General features: G+C 44.7%; 2 protein-coding genes across 2 annotated transcripts in view; one reads left to right on the plus strand and one right to left on the minus strand.

Moving 5' to 3' along the window:
- Positions 1-4,697: 4,697 nt before the first annotated feature.
- LOC132383105 (glycogen [starch] synthase, muscle-like) overlaps positions 4,698-22,976 on the minus strand; it is an 84,554-nt gene continuing 66,275 nt past the window's right edge. The window contains exons 15-16 of the mRNA XM_059953901.1: positions 15,513-15,593; positions 4,698-7,170 (exon numbers count right to left, since the gene is read on the minus strand). Of these exons, the coding sequence (XP_059809884.1) occupies positions 6,307-7,170; positions 15,513-15,593 (945 nt within the window). The 3' untranslated portion in view covers positions 4,698-6,306. The remainder of the gene's footprint in view (positions 7,171-15,512; positions 15,594-22,976) is intronic.
- LOC132382772 (uncharacterized) lies at positions 16,939-21,190 on the plus strand. Its single transcript, XM_059953227.1, has 2 exons — positions 16,939-17,547; positions 17,896-21,190. The coding sequence occupies exon 2, from the start codon at positions 18,630-18,632 to the stop codon at positions 19,761-19,763; it is 1,134 nt and encodes a 377-aa protein (XP_059809210.1). The 5' UTR covers positions 16,939-17,547; positions 17,896-18,629; the 3' UTR covers positions 19,764-21,190.

The raw sequence follows: 22,976 nt of genomic DNA on the forward strand, positions 1-22,976 counted from the left end.
GTCGTATTCGAGGTGTCACTGGTTAACCTGTTCCTTACCATACAATATTTAATAATAATACACTTTAGTTTGTTATTTATGTCTGATTTATCTGTAGATTTTATCCTACTTTCATAAATTATTGTGTGTTATGTGTAATACTGTGCTTTACACCCTGGTTCGGAGAAACATCGTCTTGTTTCTGTATACATTATAAGGTTATATATGTTATATACATGTATATAGTTAAATGACTTGACTTTAATAAGAACAAAGGAAGATAATAAACACTAGGCCAACAGGGCTGCTAACTAAAAGCTCTCAACCAACTAAAAACTAATGCCGCCACCGCGGCTGGAAAGCAATAACCTAGAACTAAATTGGTCCTTTAACAACATCTAACTAAGTCACTAATCTTCTACCCCAGAACGTGGACTAAGCAGGGAGCACTGTGATTCGATCAAGACCTGACAAGACTGAAGCAAAAGGAAGAGATATTAAACACAATTACAAAGGAACCCTGGTTGGCTGGAACGTGTGCATTCTCATGTTCGTGATTACCATCTTCCTCTCAGCTGCCCACCTACAAGAGTGCCCAGGCTCCGTGGCAGTGACAGATAACACATGGCAAGTGTGGTACAAACCATGACTACAGCTAAGAATGAGGAGGTTGCTGATTTGGTCCAAACTGGGGGCTTTTGGATCCCGAGCAAGGCAGGGAGATTTCATTCAGCAGATCTGTGGCCTGCCACACTCCCTGAGGGAGGTATTCCTCAGTGAGGAAGCTGCTGTGTGACAACGCCCAGAGATACTGTCAATCTGACATTTCAATAGACAATAGGTGCAGAAGTAGACCACTTGTCCCTTCGAGCATGCACTACCATTTTGAGATCATGGCTGATCATCTACTATCAATACCCGGTTCCTGCCTTGTCCCCATATCTCTTGATTCCCCTATCCATAAGATACTTATCTAGCTCCTTCTTGTAAGCATCCAGAGAATTGGCCTCCACTGCCTTCTGAGGCAGTGCATTCCACACCCCCACAAATCTCTGGGAGAAGTTTTTCCTTAATTCTGTCCTAAATGACCTACCCCTTATTCTCAAACCATGCCCTCTGGTACTGGACTCTCCCAGCATCTGGAACATATTTCCTGCCTCTATCTTGTCCAATCCCTTAATAATCTTATATGTTGCAATCAGATCCCCTCTCAATCTCCTTAATTCCAGCATGTACAAGCCCAGTCTCTCTAACCTCTCTGCGTAAGACAGTCCGGACATCCCAGGAATTAACCTTGTGAATCTACGCTGTACTTCCTCTGCCAGGATGTCCTTCCTTAACCCTGGAGACCAAAACTGTACACAACACTCCAGGTGTGGTCTCACCAGGGCCTTGTACAAATGCAAAAGGATTTCCTTGCTCTTGTATTCAATTCCCCTGTAACAAAGGCCAACATTCCATTAGCCTTCTTTACTGCCTGCTGCACTTGCTCATTCACCTTCAGTGACTGATGAACAAGGACTCCTAGATCTCTTTGTATTTCTTCCTTACCCAACTCTACACCATTCAGATAATAATCTGCCTTCCTGTTCTTACTCCCAAAGTGGATAACCTCACACTTATTCACATTAAACGTCATCTGCCAAGTATCTGCCCACTCACCCAGCCTATCCAAGTCACCCTGAATTCTCCTAATATCCTCATCACATGTCACACTGCCACCCAGCTTAGTATCATCAGCAAACTTGCTGATGTTATTCTCAATGGTTTCATCTAAATCATTGACGTAAATCGTAAACAGCTGTAGTCCCAATACCGAGCCCTGTGGCACCCCACTAGTCACCACCTGCCATTCCGACAAACACCCATTCACCGCTACCCTTTGCTTTCTATCTGCCAACCAGTTTTCTATCCATGTCAATGTCTTCCCCCCAATGCCATGAGCTTTGATTTTACCCACCAATCTCCTACGTGGGACCTTGTCAAATGCCTTCTGAAAATTGAGGTACACTACATCCACTGGATCTCCCTTGTCTAACTTCCTGGTTACATCCTCGAAATAGATTAGTCAAGCATGATTTACCCTAGGTAAATCCATGCTGGCTCAGCCCAATCCTATCACTGCTATCTAGATATGCCACTATTTCATCTTTAATAATGGATTCTTTGTATGCTTAATTTTGCACTGTATTAATGTTCCTCATTGTGATTTGGGGTTTTTAAATCTGTAAAATGTATAAAAAAACTAATAAAAAAAATAATTGATTCTAGCATCTTCCCCACTACTGATGTTAGGCTGACAGGTTGATAGTTCTCAGTTTTCTCCCTCCCTCCTTTCTTAAAAAGTGGGATAACATTAGCCATTCTCCAATCCTCAGGAACTGATCCTGAATCTAAGGAACATTGGAAAATGATTACCAATGTATCCGCAATTTCCAGGGCTACCTCCTTTAGTACCCTAGGATGCAGACCATCTGGACCTGGGGATTTGTCAGCTTTCAGTCCCATCAGTCTACTCATCACTGTTTCCTTCCTAATGTCAATCTGTTTCATTTCTTCTGTTACCCTATGTCCTTGGCCCATTCACACATCTGGGAGATTGCTTGTGTCTTCCTTAGTGAAGACAGATCTAAAGTGCTTATTAAATTCTTCTGCCATTTCTCTGTTTCCCACAACAATTTCACCCAATTCATTGTTCTTAACTATCTTCTTTCTCTTCACATACCTAAAAAAGCTTTTGCTATCCTCCTTTATATTCCTGGCTAGCTTGTGTTCGTACCTCATTTTTTCTCCCCATATTGCCTTTTTAGTTAAGTTCTGTTGTTCCTTAAAAATTTCCCAATCATCTGTCCTCCCACTCACCTTAGCTCTGTCATACTCTGAAATTTCCGTTTCAGAGCAGAGAAATGCTGTGTGAAAGGGAATGCTTGTAGACTGTTAATTGGCAGAATGCAATCCAACTGATGTCACTTTATTTTTGTAAGTTGACTGGAGGAACAGAGATATCCCTGAGCTAGTTTCCATGATACCCACAGATTTTTGCCTCTTGCTGACATTGTCACATTCCTGTGCTTGGTAACTGTGGATCTAAGATGCCAGCTTGCATTCAGAGGGCACCAACAACCCCGTACCGTCAAGGAACCTGCTAGACGAGCTCAAGAAAGGGGAGCAGGAAGCTACCCAGCCCCTCAAACCTGTTCCACCGCACAAAAGGGTCATGGCTGATCCACCATCCAGAATCAGATTTATTATCACCAGCATACATCATGAAATTTGTTAACGGTACAATGCAATACAAAGTAATAGAGAGAAAAAGGAGAACTGTGAATTATAGTAAGTATATTTATTAAATAGTTAAATAGATAGGGCAATAATTAGGAAATAAAAAATTGAGAGGTAGTGTTCATGGGTTCAATGTCCAATCAGAAATCAGATGGCAGAGGGGAAGAAACTCCCTGAATCGTTGAATGGGGGTCCTTAATAATGGAAGTCTCTTTTCTGAGGCACCGCTCCCTGAAGATGACCTGGATACCCTGGAGGGTAATGCTCACGATGGAGCTGGCTAACTTCACAACTCTCTGCAGTTTCCTTCAATCCTGTGCGGTAGCCCCCCTCCCCCATACCAGACGGTAATGCAGCCAGTTAAAATGCTCTCGACAGTACATCTGTAGAAATTTGCTAGTGATTTTTGGTAACATACCAAATCTCCTCAAACTCCTAACGAAATATAGCCACTGTCTTGTCTTTTTCATAGCTGTATCAACACATTGGGTACAGGTTAGGTCCTGAGAGATACTCAGAGAACTCTTCAGAGCTCCTCCAGGAACTTGAAACTGCTCACTTTCTCCACTTCTGATTCCTCTATGATGATAGTTGTGTATTCTCTCGTCTTACCCTTTCTGAAATCCCCAGTCAGTTCTTTGGTCTTACTAATGTTGAGTGCAAGCTTGCTGCTGAGATACCACTCAACTAACTGGTATATCTCACTCCTGTATGCCCTCTCGTCACCATCTGATATTCTGCCAACAATGGTTGTATCGTCAGCAAGTTTATAGATGGCATTTGGGCTGTGCCTAGCCGCACAGATGTAGAGAAAGTAGAGCAATGGGCTAAGCACACATCCCTGAAGTGTGCCAGTGTTGATTGTCGGCACAGAGATGTTATTTCCAACCTGCACAGACTGTGAACTTCTAGTTAGGAAGGCGTGAATCCCGTTGCAGAGGGAGGTACAGAGGCCCAGGTCCTGGAGCTTTTAAATCAGAATTGTAGGAGCGATATTGGAATCCATGTTCCTTGTGTACCCTTTCACAATAACCCTCAATTTCCTCACTGATCAGATATCTCTCTACCTGAGCCTTAAATGTCATCAAGGACTGTGGCAAGGAATTCTGAAAACACACAACCAGCACTGAAGGAAAGAAACCCTTCTTCATCTCAGACTCAAGTGGGTGCATCCATTTTCCCCCATAATGCCCTCTTTTCTGAGACCTCTGCATTTACCCTGTGTAAACCACACCCGCACTGTATGTTTCTCAGTAGGGAAATTCTGTAGATGCAGCAAATCTGAAAAAGAAACCTGTAGATGGCGACGATGTGAAATGATGGGCTCAGTTTTAAAACAAAATAAACTTTATTCGTAATAAAAAAATTTACAAGAATAAACAGTTCAATGCCTTTTCATTCTTTTCACACATGGTTACATTCATACATATTAACAGTTCTGCTGCCACTCATGAGGCACCCTAGGGTGGTGCACTATCTACTACAATAATTGAGGGGCTTTCTCCCCCACCCAGCCCCTCCCTCTCCAGTGGAAGGACCCTACCTTGTGGTTTCAGTGCGTCTAGCACGTAATCCTGCAGCCGATAATGTGCCAGTCGGCAGCATTCTGCCATGGACATCTCAGCGTGCTGGTAGACTATCAGATGCTCTTTGGTCGGCCCCAAATTTGATGCTCGTCTCTGCGTGCGTCCCCGGGAACAGCCCGTAGATCAGGGAGTCTTCTGTTATGCAGCTGCTGGGGATGAAATGACACCACAGGCTCTTTCACCTTTCTCCACTCCCTCAGCCAGCAAAGAGGTGAGATAGCTCAGCAAAGGTGGGCTCATTGCTGGGTCCAGAAGCCTGACTGGGGACGAAGAGTTACTGCTGTAGTTCATCTGGATTGCCAAGCCCCCAGCTCACATTAGTGGCAGCTGGTACACAGAAGCTTGTGGACTCGGGGCAGGAATAGACTGAGGCTGTTCTACCGTCCAACAAGACCATGAATTGACGTTAATCAACTCCAGCTACCCACAGCAACTTCCCACCCCTTGCTTATCAGTTAGCTATGTACCTCTGTGAAATAATAACAGCTAATAACTATAACTAAATAGCATTAAGTAAAGAAGAAAGCAGCAACCATTTAAAATGGTATTAATTGCAACAACCTAGCATAAAGGAAGCAACACACACACACACAAATGCTAGAGGAACTCAGCAGGCCAGGCAGCATCTACGGAAGAGTGTTTTGGGCAGAGACCATTCATCAAGTGAGTCCTTATGAAGGGTCTCTGCTGGAAACGACTGTTTACTCTTCTCCATAGATGCTGCCCGGCCAGCTGAGTCCCTCCAGCATTTTGTGTGTGTTGCTCGGATTTCCAGCATCTGCAGATTTTCTCTTGTTTAATGTAAAGGAAGTGTTGATTTGAAAGTGATTATCCTCTGGGAAATAGGGGTATGGAAAAACACCAGAGTCTCAGTTGTTGTGTCGTGTGAAGCTCCGGGGTGCAGCTTGCCTCCTGGGCGACCACACATCCAGAAAGTGTTGCCGGTCAGAATAGCTGGAGTTCCAGTGTGCAGAGCCCAAGCAGTTCTACAGAGCACCTACCGAGCTGAGAGCCACATGACCAGTGTAGGCAGGGGTAGTATGGGTGACCGTTAGACAGACCAGGGGTGTACAAAGATTCCCCGAGCTCATTTCATTGGAGACAGGGTTGTGGATTCACAATAACTATCGAGAAATTAGCCTCAGCCAAACTGGAACCATCACACTGATGGAGAGTGGAATAACATCAAACCGCGGTGACATCAGCAGACCTCCCACGCCAATGCTAAAACTCATGCAACATCAACTGAACCAAAATTGCATTGGCTCTGGATTAGTCTGATTAAGGATGGTCAATTGCCAAGGGAAAGTTGCACCGGTCAGCACCATAGTTTATTGAAAATTGTACTTTGCTCCTCATTCCATTCAGATGGAGTTCAGGTTAAAGGAGGAGAGTGGTCACAATGTGCTGGTGTGAACCTTCCCTGGTTTCTTTGGACTTACTTGGCACACGAGGATTGTCAGATCCCACCAGGCTTGGTTGACTTGCTCGAGCTATTGGGATTAGTGGAATTACTTGAGCTGCTTGGATTGGTGGGTTTACTTGAGCTACTGGGATTGGTGGGTTTACTTGAGCTGCTGGGATTGGTGGAGTTGCTCGAGCTACTGGGATTGGTGGGATTACTTGAGCTGCTGGGATTGGTGGAGTTGCCTGAGCTGCTGGGATTGGTGGAGTTGCCTGAGCTGCTGGGATTAGTGGGTTTACTTGAGCTGCTGGGATTGGTGGGTTTACTTGAGCTGCTGGGATTGGTGGAGTTGCTCGAGCTACTGGGATTGGTGGGATTACTTGAGCTGCTGGGATTGGTGGAGTTGCCTGAGCTGCTGGGATTGGTGGAGTTACTTGAGCTGCTGGGATTAGTGGGTTTACTTGAGCTGCTGGGATTGGTGGGTTTACTTGAGCTGCTGGGATTGGTGGGATTGGCAGGGTTGGTGGGATTACTTGGGCTGCTGGGATCAGCAAATTTGGTGGAATTAGTAGGATTAGGATTTGTGGGATTGGGATTACTCCAGCTGCTGGGATTTGTAAAATTGGTGGCTTCAGTGGGTATGGTGGGATGGGCAGAGGTGTTGCCATCGATAGGCTTGCTGGATCTTCTGGAGCTACTGACGCTGGTATTGGTTGATGCCACAATGGATTCCATGATACTTCTGTTCAGATCAGGGAGGAAGTCCATTTCGGACTGCAGCTTGATACTTGAACGATCTTTCTCAGCCTCTCCTTCCTCCGTGTATAGTTCATCTTCAGTGTTTCTGTAGTGAGAAGTGGCGTGGACAGACAAGGCCGGGGACACAGGGAATGATGATAAATCTGAGATGTGGTAAACCTGAAACAAAGTACAATGATAATTGGTCACTATTTCAGATATAGGTAATTACATTAATTAGCTTTATGCATCAAAAATTCCATTATAGACTCATGTAGTACAGTACACTCATGAGTGAGTGGGCCAATGAAGGAGTGGAGCTTTGAGGCTTTGACGAGAAGAGGCTTTGACGAGAAGAGGCTTTGATGAGAAGAGGCAGAGGGCGAGCCCAGTTAGGCTTTACAATGCCTCCTGGGACGGTGATGTGCCTCTCCTGTGAGATGTGGCAGTCTTGGGGGAACTCCCCTCTCCCGCAGAGTAACATCTGCCAGAAGTGCTTGCGGCTGGGCGATCTGGAAGACCGTGTGAGGAATCTGGAGCAGCAGCTGGATGACCTTCGACTCATAAGGGAGAATGAGGCAGTCGTAGATGAGAGCTACAGGGAGGTAGTCACACCTAGGCTGCCGGAAGCAGATCGTTGGGTAACAGTCAGAGGGGGGAAAGCGAAGGTGAGTAGGCAGGTAGTGCAGAGCACCCCTGTAGCCATTCCCCTGAATAATAAGTTTACTGTCCTGGATGCTGTTGGCGAGGACGACCGACCAGGTGTGGGCCATGGTGGCAGGGCCTCTAGCACTGAGTCTGACCCTGTGGTGCAGAAGGATGGGACAGAGAAGAGGAGAGCTGTCGTCATTGGGGACTCTATAGTCAGGGGAGCAGACAGGAGATTTGTGGACGTGAGAAGGACACCCGCATGGTTTGTTGCCTCCCGGGTGTCAGGGTCCGGGATGTCTCTGATTGGATGCACGACATCCTGGTATGAGAGGGAAAGCAACCAGAAGTCGTGATACATTTGGTACCAACGACATGGGCTGGAAGAGGGATGAGGTCCTGAAGTGTGAGTTTCGGGAACTAGGTAGAAGGCTGAAGAACAAGACCTCAAGGGTGGTGTTCTCAGGATTGCTGCCAGTACTGCGTGATAGTGATGGTAAGAATTGGAGGAAATGGCAGTTGAATGCGTGACCAAGGAGCTGGTGCAGGGGTTAGAGTTTTAGATTTTTGGACAATTGGGATCTCTTCTGGGGAAGGTGGGACCTGTACAGATTAGATGGGTTGCACCTGAACTCAAAAGGGAGTGATATCTTGCAGGTAGGTTTGCTAGCATGGTTTGGGAGGGCTTAAACTAATTTGCAAGGGGGATGGGACCCGGAGCAATAGAGCAGTGGTAGAAATGCATGGATTAAGCCAGATCTAACACATAGAGAGGCTTTGAGGAAAGGGAAGCAGAATAAAGGGTGTAACGGTAGTAAGATAGAAGGGCTAAAGTGTGTGTACTTCAATGCAAGAAGCATCAGGAACAAAGGAGATGAACTGAGAGCTTGGACACATACATGGAATTATGATGTAGTGGCCATTACAGAGACTTGGCTGGCACCAGGGCAGGAATGGTTTCCCAATATTCCTGGATTTCAGTGTTTTAAAAGGAATAGAGAGGGGGGAAAGGGGAGGAGGGGTGGTATTACTGGTCAGGGATACTATTACAGCTACAGAAAGGGTGGGTACTGTAGCAGGATCCTCTTTTGAGTCAGAATGGGTGGAAGTCAGGGACAGGAAGGGAGCAGTTACTCTACTGGGGGTATTCTGGATTTTGGAAAGGTGAAAAAATAACAGGGTTGTTTTCAATGGGTGACTTTAACTTCCCTAATATTGATTGGCACTTGATTAGTTCCAAGGGTTTAGATGAGGCAGAATTTGTTAAGTGTGTCAAGGATGGATTCCTGATACAGTATGTTGACAGGCCAACTAGGGGGAATGCCATACTAGATCTAGTATTAGGTAATGAACCAGGTCAGGTCACAGATCTGTCAGTGGGTGAGCATCTGGGGGACAGTGATCACCAGTCCCTGGCCTTTAGCATTATCATGGAAAAGGATAGAATCAGAGAGGACAGGAAAATTTTTAATCGGGGAAGGGCAAATTATGAGGCTATAAGGCTAGAACTTGCGGGTGTGAATTGGGATGATGTTTTTGCAGGGTAATGTACTATGGACATGTGGTTGATGTTTAGGGGTCTCTTCAGTATGTTAGGGATAAATTTGTCCCGATGAGGAAGATAAAGAATGGTAGGGTGAAGGAACATGTGTGACAAGTGAGGTGGAAAATCTAGTCAGGTGGAAGAAGGCAGCATACATGAGGTTTAGGAAGCAAGGATCAGATGGGTCTATTGAGGAATATAGGGTAGCAAGAAAGGAGCTTAAGAAGGGGCTGAGGAGAGCAAGAAGGGGGCATGAGAAGGCCTTGGCGAGTAGGGTAAAGGAAAACCCCAAGGCATTGGGGAAACCCCGAGAACAAAAGGGTGACAGGAATGAAGGTAGGACCGATTAGCGATAAAGGTGGGAAGATGTGCCTTAAGGCTGTGGAAGTGAGCGAGGTCCTCAATGAATACTTCTCTTCGGTATTCACCAAACAGAGGGCACTTGATGATGGTGAGTACAATATGAGTGAGGTTGATGTTCTGGATCATGTTGATATTAAGGGAGAGGAGGTGTTGGAGCTGTTAAAATACATTAGGATGGATAAGTCCCCGGGGCCTGATGGAATATTCCCCATGCTGCTCCATGAGGTGAGGGAAGAGATTGCTGAGCCTCTGGCTAGGATCTTTATGTTCTCATTGTCCACGGAAATGGTACCGGAGGATTGGAGGGAGGCAAATGTTGTCCCCTTGTTCAAAAAAGGTAGTAGGGATAGTCCAGGTAATTATAGACCAGTGAGCCTTATGTCTGTGGTGGGAAAGCTGTTGGAAAAGATTATTAGAGATAAGATCTATGGGCCTTTAGAGAATCATGGTCTGATCAGGCTTTGTGAAGGGCAGATGGTGTCTAACAAGCCTGATAGAGTTCTCTGAGGAGGTGACCAGGCATATAGATGAGGGTAGTGCAGTGGATGTGATCTACATGGATTTTAGTAAGGCATTTGACAAGGTTCCACATGGTAGGATTATTCAGAAAGTCAGAAGGCATGGGATCCAGGGAAGTTTGGCCAGGTGGATTCAGAATTGGTTTGCCTGCAGAAGGCAGAGGGTCATGGTGGAGGGAGTACATTCAGATCGGAGAGTTGTGACTACTGGTGTCCCACAAGGATCTGTTCTGGGACCTCTACCTTTTGTGATTTTTATTAACGACCTGGATGAGGGGGTAGAAGGGTGGGTTGGCAAGTTTGCAGATGACACAAAGTTTGGTGATGTTGTGGATAGTGTAGAGGATTGTCGAAGATTGCAGAGAGACATTGATAGGATGTAGAAGTGGGCTGAGACGTGGCAGATGGAGTTCAACCCGGAGAAGTGTGAGGTGGTACACTTTGGAAGGACAAACTCCAAGGCAGAGTACAAAGTAAATGGCAGGATACTTGGTAGTGCGGAGGAGCAGAGGGATCTGGGGGTACATGTCCACAGATCCCTGAAACTTGCCTTTAGGTAGATAGGGTAGTTAAGAAAGCTTATGGGGTGTTAGCTTTCATAAGTCGAGGGATAGAGTTTAAGAGTCGCGAGGTAATGATGCAGCTCTATAAAACTCTGGTTAGGCCACACTTGGAGTACTGTGTCCAGTTCTGGTCGCCTCACTATAGGAAGGATGTGGAAGCATTGGAAAGGGTATAGAGGAGATTTACCAGCATGCTGCCTTATGATTAGAGATTCAGGGAGCTAGACAATAGACAATAGACAATGGGTGCAGAAGTAGACCATTCGGCCCTTCGAGCCTGCACCACCATTTTGAGATCATGGCTGATCATCTACTATCAATACCCGGTTCCTGCCTTGTCCCCATATCCCTTGATTCCCCTATCCATAAGATACCTATCTAGCTCCTTTTTGAAAGCAAAGCAAAGGTGAGCTAGGGCTTTATTCTTTGGAGAGAAGGAGGATGAGAGGAGACATGATAGAGGTATACAAGTTATTAAGAGGAATAGACAGAGAGGACAGCCAGCGCCTCTTCCCCAGGGCACCACTGCTCAATACAAGAGGACATAGCTTTAAGGTAAGGGGTGGGAAGTTCAAGGGGGATATTAGAGGAAGGTTTTTTACTCAGAGAGTGGTTGGTGTGTGGAATGCACTGCCTGAGTCAGTAGTGGAGGCTGATTAGTGAAGTTTAAGAGACTACTAGACAGGTATATGGAGGAATTTAAGGTGGAGGGGTTATATGAGAGGCAGGGTTTAAGGGTCAGCAGAACATTGTGGGCTGAAGGGCCTGTACCGTGCTGTACTATTTTATGTTCTGTGAAAAGCCCATCATGGCCGTAATGATCATTGGTTACCCATCTGTTTAAAGCATGTTGTCGTTGGCCTAATGCCCCTTGGTCATTCAGTTTCACACCTAGAAGCTTGTTAAATGTAGTGTGAGTCTTTGCCTTCAGCACTCTCCGAATTCCAAGCACTCAGCAAAGAAATTCCTCTGGTTATTCCAGATGGGAGTGCATCATAGCAACATGTCAGCTGTGCTCTAGAACGCAACAGCTGCAGCACGTTGTCTGCTACAAACAGAGTGGGGAAATGCAAGAATCCTGAGAGGAAACTGGGTTACTGACCACACTGATGAATTGTTTCCCAAGCTTCCCTTCCAGACTTGCTTGTGGAACTTGTAGCGGAAGGGGGGGAAACCGGAGAAGACATTCAGAAGTCTCTCAGAGAAGTTGGACAACTGACTGTGCAGTGGGTCTGGTGACCTGGGTACAATGCTAATCACCAGGCACAGGAGATCCCTGAAAGATTCTGTAATTATATTAAGAGTAAACGGGTAACTAGGGAGAGAATAAGTCTCTTAATGATCAGTGTCCTGGGTTTCCTGGGTTTCACCTAAGTTACAGGTTGAACAAGTTAGGTCTTTATTCTTTGGAGTGTAGAAGGTTGAGGGGGGACTTGATAGAGGTATTTAAAATTATGAGGGGGATAGATAGAGTTGACGTGGATAGGCTTTTTCCATTGAGAGTAGGGACGATTCAAACAAGAGGACATGAGTTGAGAGTTAAGGGGCAACATTTTAGGGGTAACACGAGGGGGAGCTTCTTTACTCAGAGAGTGATAGCTGTGTGGAACAGGCTTCCAGTAGAAATGGTAGAGGCAGGTTCGATATTGTCATTTAAAGTAAAATTGGATAGGTATATGGATAGGAAAGGAACAGAGGGTTATGGGCAGAGTGCAGGTCGGTGGGACTAGGTGAGAGTAAGCGTTTGGCACGGACTAGAAGGGCCAAGATGGCCTGTTTCTGTGCTGTAATTGTTATATGGTTATATAGTGTGGTTATCTATATGTGGAACTACAGAAGATGGGTGAGGTCATTAGTGAATACCTCTCTATATTTACCTTGGAGGTCAGGGAAGCTAGTGAGTCCAGGGGAGAGACAGTAATATTGTGAAACATTTTGACATTATGAAAGGAATAAAGAATTGAAGGGTCTCAGTCTGAAATTATTCCTTTCCACAGATGCTGCCTGACCTGTTGAGTTCCTCCAGCACCTGCAGAACCTTTTGTGTTGATGACATTAAGAAAGATAAAGTGCTGGCTGTCTTGGGGTGCATAAAGGCAGATAAATCCCAGGGACCCGACCGAGTGCACCCTTGGGTGCGTGGGAGGGAAGAGATCTATGGAGACTTGGCAGAAGATTCATTTGATCTCCCCTAGCCATGTGTGAGGCACCAGAAGACAGGAGCTGGTTAATGTCATCCTTTCCTTCCTGGCATTTTTCTCGTGCACTTTTCCTGGACCTTCTCCAGAGTCAGCATGTCTTTACTGCAGCTCAAAACTGCTTGTAGACTGGTGTTGGGGCTATCACTGTTTGCTGTTTACATTAATAATGGAGAAATGAATGTAAGAGAAATGACTTGCAAGTTTACAGATTTCATGAAGATTGGTTGTTGTTGATTGTGAAGAGGACAGGCTCAGCTTATAGGAAAATATTGATCAGTTGTTAAAATGAGCAGAACACAACAGATGGAATTTAATCCTGATAAGTACAAGGGAGGACCAATAAGTGCAGGACATACATGGTGAACTGTAGGACTCTCAGAAGTATCAAGGAACAGAAGGAGCTTGGCATACAAGATCCCTGAAGGTAGGGGTACAGAGAGATAAGGTGATGAAGAAGATACATGAAATGTTTGACTCCATCTGCTGGAGGTAAAATATGAAAGCTGGAAGGTTATAGAAGACTTTGTTGAAGTTCGGTTATGTGTGTCCATGCTGTGTGAGATTCTGTCGGTTATACCACAGGAACATAGAATAGTGCAGCACATTACAGGCTCTTTGGCCATAGAAGGACATGACTGCACTGGAGAAGGTCTCAAGAGAATTCATCAGCCTGCTATGGGTGGATGAAGCATGTAGTTACGAGAAACTGGAGTAGCTGGTCTTGTTTTCCTTGGGTAAGGGGGAGAGCCTTGGAGGAGAAGCCTAAGGAGGAATGTATTTACTTAAAGAGAGGCTGGAATCAGGAATGCTCTGGCTGAGGAAGCAGAGAGTCCCAGTGCATTTAAGAAGTATCTAGTTCAACAGTGGCCAATTACACTGGACAACAAAGATCTTGCTTTGTGAATACCTTTGGATGTATCTTATGGATTTTTGGCTACTGATTGTGCATGACCACAATATTTCCCTATCACACACACGCTAGTGTTTGAAATAGTCTATATTTATCATTTCAATTCATAATCCAAGTCAGAGTAACTGATGCCATAATTAAGGAAGGGATTTTTGTTGGTCCACAACAAAAATCTTTTGTTGGACAGTCGAGAACTTGTCGAGGGACCAGAGAAACTTGTATGGAATGCATTGAAGGGTGTTGAGATTTTTCTTGGCGACTACAGAGCACCAAACTACATGCAGCCAGTTGACAACATGCTTCAAGGATACAAAACTATAAAGTACAACATGTCACTAAAGGTTCATTTTCTGCATTCCCATTTAGACTTTCACCTTGCAAGTCTTGGAACTGTCAGTGACGAGCACAGTGAAAGGTTTCACCAGGACATTGTGGTTGTGAAGAAACAGTATCAGGGCAATTGGAATCCATCAATGCTGGCTGATTACTGTTGGACATTTAAGTCAGAAACTCAATATACTGAGTACAAGTGAAAATAATCAACAGAACATTTTTAGCTCAGTTGAGCTTAGCAAAGCATCTGCACCATTATACAATTAAACACATTATATTCCATAACAACTAGTTTTTCTCCAAACTCCTATGCGATACATGCAGTATGAAATTATATTTGAGTTAAAGTAGTCTATAAAAAACAAAATTAAATCTGAGGAAGCAACACTTTCAAAAAAATTTGTTGTCCGGTGTATTAGATTGGTTGGCATGGGTATGCGAGTTGGGTAGGGGGTTGCTGAAGTGCCCGTTTCTGTGCTGTATGACTCAACTATATCTCAATTTCACCTCTCCAGGACTAACATAATCTAAAGGTCACATCAGCCTCCCTCTACTTCCTGAATACATGTTGCCTGGAAGATGAAATTTCTAATGTTCCATGTAGTTGAGCCAGGCAACTGAAATTTTTCATCTGCAGAATCCTAACCAGTTGCTTATCTTTATTCCAGAGTATGACTTAAAGCTTACCCTCCTCCACCTCCAGAACGTTCAGCATCTCTTGGTGACTGGAACTTGTATGAAACGTTTTACTGACTACTGAAACTCCTGCATCACCGAGTTTCAACACTACTTTATCTATCTCCAAAGTTCTTCTGCTTCCAACCCCAAGCTTGGGAAGGGAGCTGCGAATGGGGAATTGGGATTGAGGAGATCAGAGCTACTGGACTACAGAGAAATTGGGGAATGCAGTAAATAAGGGAAGAGGAAATGGGATTGGCAGATAGGGATGTAGGGATTGGGAAGATGGGGGTTGAGTAGGAGAACAGATCCTAGGGACAACGGGAAAGGACTGGGAAGAGTGAAAAACAAACTCAAACTGGATTCAGTAAAGGGACAGAGAGACATTGGGAATGAAAAGTGAAAGAGTTAGGAGACGTAGATGTAGGATTTGAGGATAGGGAAAGGAGAACAGGAATCTGTGAATGGGGATGCTATTCATGGGTATTAGGATGGGGTGTCACTGGGAGGGGGAAAGGATAGCATCTGGGGGGAGAGGAGATGAGAGACCAGATGGAAAAGTAGGGAAAGAAGGGCAGGAACTGATTGACATACCTACACATGGAAGACAATGGGAGATGAATGTTTTATTGTTTATTGGAAAGATACCATCTCTGACCACTGACATGGTAAGTGTGGATAATATCTGGGAGAGGGGAAGATTTTTTCCTCCTTAAAATTCTCTGTTTCCCAGTGCAGTTTTATTAATTTATTTTGTTTACTTACAGTTGAAACTCCAAACACGTTGTGGCTGAATTCAGTGGGAAAAGCTTTGGCAAGAGCCAGAAGCCTGGCATGATTATAATACTGAAAGGAAAAGGGTAAATACACAGTTTAAATGAATAGGGAAAAACAGCCCTCTCATTCCTCCGTCCATTCACACATCATCTCACCCCGTCCATTCATGCCTGCCCACTCCCCCAATCACCCTTCCCTCTCTTTCTCTCTATTTACCCCTCATTCTAAGCATCCATACCATTCCTTCCTTTTGGCACACTCTTCACATCATGATCATCATGTGCTGTGTTGTAAGACAGAGGTGATTGGTCTTTGACCATGATTGAACTTGGCAAATTTTCTACTAAGGTAGTTTGCCATTGCCACCTTCTGGACAGTGTCCTTACAAGATGGATGACACCAGCCATTATCAATACTCTTCAGAGATGGCCTGCCTGGCGTCAGTGGTCACATAACCAGGACTTGTGATGTGCACCAGCTGCTCATAAAACCATCTACCACCTGCTCCCATGCCTTCACGTGACCCTGATTGGGGGCTAAGTAGGTGCTACACCTTGCCCAAGGGTAACCTGTAGGCAAGCGAAGGGGAGGAGCGCTTACATCTCCTTTAGTAGATTATTATCTCCACCCTGACACTCCTCTCTACAAACCTTAAATCAGTAAGTTTCAAAATGGTGATGAAAGGGGACAGGAATAGTCCAAAAACTAATTATCTGAACTAAACAAAGCTCAATTTCAAAATCATGAGACAGAATTGAGACATTGTAAACTGGGAGTGGCTTCTTGCTGGGAAATTTACCTCCAAAAGTATTCTAAAAGTTAAGTAGTGAGAGCTCTGGGCTATCATGTTCCCACAAGACTGAAGGGTAAGGACAGCAAGTTTATGGACTCTGGATTAAAGGACCTTGAGGACTTGATACAGAAACAAATCGTAGGTCCAGTGAACTGGGAGAGGCCCTTCAAGAGGATAGAGTGCAGAGGCAGCTTGAAAAAATTATGAGGGCAGAGAGGGTTGATGAAATATCACTGACAGACACAATCCTGAAGCATTTCATGTATCCCAACGTAGCAGATACAAAAGCCCAATAGCACGTACCACCAGGGCTCAAGGACAGCTCGATCCCACTGTTATACGACTACTGAATGGCCAACTAGTACAATAATGTAAACAACTTGACCTTCCTCTGCAACAGGATCCTTGATTCCTAACTGGAAGACCAAAGTCTGCAGTTTGGATAATCAACGCTGGTACACCACAAGGACGTGTGCTTAGCCCACTGCTCTACTTTCTCTACATCCATGACCATATGGCTAGGCAAAGCTCAAATGCCATCTATAAATTTGCTGACGACACAACTATTGTTGGCAGAATTTCAGACAGTGATGAGGGCGTAAGGGAGCGAGATACGTCCGCTAGTTGAGTGGTCTCTCAGCAATAATCTTGCATTCAATGTCAGTAAGACTGAAGAACTGATTGTGGACTTCAGAAAGGGTAAGACGAGGGAAGAACCACCTGTCAGAGAAGGATCAGAAGTGGAAAGGGTGAGCAATTTCGAGTTCCTGAGTGTCAATATCTCTGAGGATCTATCCTGGGCCCAACAATTGATGCAGCTACAAAGAAGGCACGACAGCAGCTATATTTCATTAGGAACATAGAACAGTACTGCACAGGAACAGGCCATTCAGCCCACAATGTTATGCTGAACCAGCTAAATGGCAAATCAAAAACAACCAAACACTGATCCCTCCTACCTACACTGTGTTGCCTTTATGGCAGTTATTTAGTTTATAATATTTTCGCTTAGTAATTCGTTTGTTAGCATTTTGGTTAAAGTTAAGATTGTTTAAAGTAAATTCGTTGTCTGTGATATATCATGGCATGTGATGACGTCACATCCGGTTTCGCCGCGTCCTGTGGGAAAATACCGGTTTGGAGAAACGGGAAGGAGGGGGCCACACATGTGCGAGTCCAGCGCAAGAAAGGTTGTCTTTCTACGCATGAGAAACATAGTGAGGCAACGCCGTAAGTCATGAGATAATCAATATGTTGAATTAAAATGTTAACGCCGATCCTGTTCAAAGTAATGATGGTCGATAAGGTTTATGTTTTCGTTAGTTAAAGAGTTGCGGATAGTTTGTGTTGAAGTGTATTTAAAGCAGTCAATGGCGTAGGTAGATTCTGACTGTATGCTGCACTTTAATGTAACGTAGTTGTAGTTTTACTCTTGCAAGTATTTACGATGTAAATGTTATATCAAGAAGGAAACAAACGCTGTACAAATCTTGTATTGTTTTATCAACAGTTTTCATTTAAATGGTTAATCTTACTGCGACCTTGTTTTCATTGACTATGGTTTACCTCGGTGTTTAGTTCGGCGTTCCATTACACCCGAGCGAGAACACTACAGTGAAAAGGCGGCATTATCAGGTGTTTCAATTGCTACAATGACAACTTGATCCAACATCAAATTGTTGCCATCCAGCGACAGGGGCAGTAGGGCATCATCAAGTAAGGTCGCCCACGCAAGAGCTAAAGCAGAATTCACCAAGGTACGAGTGCGCTACGCCAAATGAGAAGCAAAATTGAAAATGGAAGCGGCTGCCAGAGAAACCGAAAACTGAATGGAAAAAGCTGCCAGAGAAGCTGAAAACCAGAAGGAAGCGGCTGCCAGAGAAACCAAAAACAGTTGGAAAGGGCAAGGATAGCGTCAGAGTTAGAAGTGCTGATGCTACACCGAGAAGCAGAAGTTGCCAGGGTGGAAGCAGAGTTAATAGAAGATGCTGAAGAAATGCATGATCTGGTTGACATAAAATCTACTTCAGAAAAGATCAGATTGGAACGCACAAGCGACTATGTCCAATCTCAAATAGACTGGAAGATTCGTTCTTCCTCTCCATACTTATACGCTCATGCCCCACGTCATGAGGAGTCTCAGAGAGACCCAACTGCATCACATCCATCCGAGGAAGACAATTTACCCTTGCAACTCTGCAATGAATTCAAGAACGAAAGGGCAGATGACAAATACTTCTCGACACCAAACTTACCAGATCTGGCGAGAAGAGAGGCAAAGGCTGAATTCAGAACAGCAAATTCCATAACAGATGTATACCCTCGGTCATATACCCACCGACATATTTCCCCAGGCCGCATGCCACTTGCAATTGAACCGACGAGATCTCGTCACTTCGGGACTGTACCAGTTCGACGATAAACCTGAAAATTACCGTGCATGGTACTCCACATTCACCAACGCTATCGACGGAGTCCAGCTCAGAGCAACCCAAGAGTTGGATCTTATAGCGAAATGGCTGGGAAAAGAATCATGCGAACAGGTGAGACGCATATGCTCAGTGTACATCAACAACCCCGAGCTAGCCTTAAGCAAAGCATGGGAGAGACTTCAGGAGGGCTATGCGGCCCCCGAAATTATTGAAGCGGCGCTATACCGACGTCTGGAAAATTTTCCTAAGGTGTCAGCCAAGGACCACATTAAGTTAAGGGAGCTCGGAGATTTACTCATGGAGATTCAAGGCGCCAAAGAAGATGGCTACTCAACTGGTCTAGTATACCTAGATACTCCATCCGGGATTAGACAAATCGTGGACAAACTTCCATTTGGGCTGCAGGACAGGTGGGTGTCTGTTGCCTCAGAGTACAAAGAAGACCACAATGGTCGATTTCCTCCCTTTGAGTATTTCACTAGGTTTGTACGCAAGGAGGCGAAGAAGCGAAACGACCCTAGCATCATGGGTCCAGGAAGCAGTACAATTTACACCAAGCCAGATAAATCCTCTTTGAATAATTTCAACATTAATAAACCTGTCTCAGTGCTTAAGACTGAAGTCTTTACAACTAACAACGACCCTCGCAAGAATTGTCCATTGCATAACAAACCCCAGCCCCTCAGAAAATGCAGAACGTTTAGGGAAAAACCCCTTGAAGAGAGGATGACCCTTCTCAAGGAGAAAAGAATATGTTTTAAATGCTGTTCCTCAACCTCTCACTTTGCTAGAGAGTGTACGATCGCCGTGAAGTGTCCGGAATGTGATAGCACTAATCACAATGGGGCCATGCATCCCGGCCTGTCACCGCAAACCGACAACACTCCTTCACCCCCACAACAGGATGGCGGGGAGGAGAGGCTCACTCCAGGACAACTGTTGTCAGCTCGAACTGCACAGAAGTTTGCGGTCAAGCTCAGTCAAGCCGTTCTTGTTCAAAGATCTGCCTCATGAAGGTGTACCCTAAGGGAGCCAAAGACAAGGCCATCAAAGCCTATGTAATTCTGGATGACCAGAGCAATCACTCACTAGTCAGTCCAGAGTTCTTTAACTTGTTCAACATTGAGAGTGAGCAGTTCCCATACTACCTTAGAACTTGCTCAGGCGACATGGAAACTTATGGAAGGAAGGCAGAAGGCTTCCAGCTCGAGTCCCTGGATGGTAAAGTCGTCATCTGTCTCCCTCCACTCTTAGAGTTCAATGAGATTTTGAAGAACCGCACTGAGATCCCGACGCCAAGTGCAGTGCTACACCAGCCACATCTCCACCACATCGCCAAACACATCCCAGAACTGGATCCAACAGCAGAAATACTCCTGCTATTAGGAAGAGATGTTCTTCAGGTGCACAAGGTCAGGCAGCAGGTCAATGGACCACATAACGCCCCCTTTGCGTAACGCCTGGATCTGGGCTGGGTGGTGATAGGAGAGGTGTGCCCTGGCAATGTACACAAACCGACGGTTAGCACACTCAAGACCAATGTGCTAGAGAGTGGCCGCCATTCAATTTTTCAACCCTGCACAAGTGTCACGTGTATTAAGGGAGCACGACAAGGCTTTAACAAACGTAAAGTAACTGATGAGACGCTGGGTCAGTCAGTCTTCACTCAAACTGAGCATGATAATAAACTTGTTCCATCAGATCAAGATGCCATTTTCTTAAAAACAAAGGACACCAAGGTCTTCAGAGATGAAGCAAATAATGGGGTTGCCCCACTGCCTTTCAGAGAACCACGCCAGTGCTTACCAAACAACAAAGAGCAGGCAGTCAAGCAGTTTACGTCCTTGCAAAAAACCCTGAAAAGGAAACCTGAGATGCAGCAACGCATCCGATTGACCCACGAGGTACTGTGCACACTAATGGCAGAGGTCACAGCCATTATAAATGCACGACCACTCCTACCTGTGTCTTCTGACCCGGAAAACCCCTTCATACTCTCGTCATCAATGCTCCTTACGCAAAAGGCAGGAGCTCCCCCTCCACCAGGGGACTTCTGCGATAAGGATTTGTACTTAAAGCTATGGAGACAGGTCCAGGCTCTGGCAAATCGGTTCTGGTCTCGTTGGAGACAGGAATATCTACCTTTGTTGCAACACAGACAAAAGTGGACAGAATCCTGCAGGAATCTTCAAGTTGGAGATTTAGTCCTGCTCAGGGACAAGCAAATCGCCCGCAACTGCTGGCCAATGGCCAGAATCACTGCTACATTCCCTAGCAGGGATGGACATGTCAGGAAGGTTGAGTTGAAAACTACCGACCAAGGCGATGTGAAAATTTACCAAAGGCCAGTTACAGAAGTCATTCTACTTCTACCTAAGGACTGATTAGAGACTGAAGTTTGTATTATGTTCATTGTGACCTTACGAAGGTCAAGCGGGGAGTGTGTTGCCTTTATGGCAGTTATTTAGTTTATAATATTTTCGCTTAGTAATTCGTTTGTTAGCATTTTAGTTAAAGTTAGGATTGTTTAAAGTAAATTCGTTGTCTGTGATATATCGTGGCATGCGATGATGTCACATCCGGTTTCGCCGCATCCTGTGGGTAAATACCGGTTTGGAGAAACGGGAAGGAGGGAGCCACACATGTGCGAGTCCAGTGCAAGAAAGGTTTTCTCTCTACGCACTAGAAACATAGTGGGAGCAACGCCGTAAGTCATGAGATAATCGATATGTTGAATTAAAGTGTTAACGCCGATCCTGTTAAAAGTAACGACGGTCGATAAGGTTTATGTTTTCGTTAGTTAAAGAGTTGCAGATAGTTTGTGTTGAAGTGTATTTAAAGCAGTCAATGGTGTAGGTAGATTCTGACTGTATGCTGCACTTTAATGTAATGTAGTTGTTGTAGTTTTACTCTTGCAAGTATTTACGATGTAAATGTGATATCAAGAAGGAAACAAATACTGTACAAATCTTGTATTGTTTTATCAACAGTTTTCACCATACGTTGATGTGGAAGAGTGAACAGTAAATGGTTAATCTTACTGCGACCTTGTTTTCATTGACTACGGTTTACCTTGGTGTTTAGTTTGGCGTTCCATTACACCCAAGCGAGAACACTACATACACCATGACCTTCCATCTTCCTGACATCCATGTGCCTATCCAAACGTCTCTTAAAAGCCTCTAATGTATTTGCCTGTACCACCATACCAGGCATCCACCACTCTCTGAGTAAAAAAAACTCACCCCTCACATCCCCCTCTCACCTTCAGTGCATGCCCTCTGGTATTAGACATTCTAGTTTGAGGAGATTTAGTATGTCACCAAAGACACCTGCAACTTTCTACACAAGTACCATGGAGAGCATTCTAATTGGCTGCATCTGGTATGGGAGGGGGTGTTGTGGGTCTGATTGAAATTTCAGGATTGAAATAAGCTGCAGAATATTGTGAATTTGGTCAGCTCCATCATGGGTGCTAGCTTCTGTACTATTCGGGACATTTTCTCATTCAGGCACCTCCATCATTAAGGACTCCCATCACCCAGGACATGCCCTATTCTCACTGCTACCATCAGAAAGGAGGTATATACTTACTGTAATTCACCTTTCTCCCTTCTGTTATTACATAATGCATTGTACTGCTGCCGCAAAGACAACAAATATCACCATATATACCAGTGATATTAATCCTGAATCTGATGATCTTACTCCTTACTGTTGCCTGCCCTGCACTTTCTCTGTAACTGAAACACTTTATTCTGCATTCTGTAATTGATTTCCCTTATATTATCTCATTGCACTGTTATGATGAGTTAATTTGGAGGGATGTCACACAGAGCAAAGTTTTTCCACTGTATCTCGGTATATGTGACAATAATAAATCAATAATTGATATCAATAATCAGGAAAGATTTGTTGGTGGTAGATCTTGTCTGACTCATTTAATTGAGTTGCTTTTGATGAGGTAGCTAAATGTATTAACAAAAGTAATGTGGTTAATGTGTATTACAGACATCATTGAAGCCTTTGACAAGGCCCCACATGAATGATTGGTCTAAAACAGGGGTTCCCAACCCTTTTTAATGCCATGAACCCCTACCATTAACCGAGGGGACTGTTGGGAACCCCTGGTCTGAAAGGTTAGAGCTCATGGGATCCAATACCTCAAAACTGGTTCAGTATAGGAGATAGGATGGTGGTGTAAGTGTTTGAGTTCATAGGACTAGA

The sequence above is a fragment of the Hypanus sabinus genome, chromosome 29 (assembly GCF_030144855.1).
Source record: "Hypanus sabinus isolate sHypSab1 chromosome 29, sHypSab1.hap1, whole genome shotgun sequence".
Lineage (NCBI taxonomy): Eukaryota > Metazoa > Chordata > Chondrichthyes > Myliobatiformes > Dasyatidae > Hypanus > Hypanus sabinus.

Excerpts from the sequence above, each read along its gene's own strand:
- LOC132382772 (XM_059953227.1), top strand. The coding sequence starts at position 18,630 with ATGTATACCCTCGGTCATATACCCACCGACATATTTCCCCAGGCCGCA.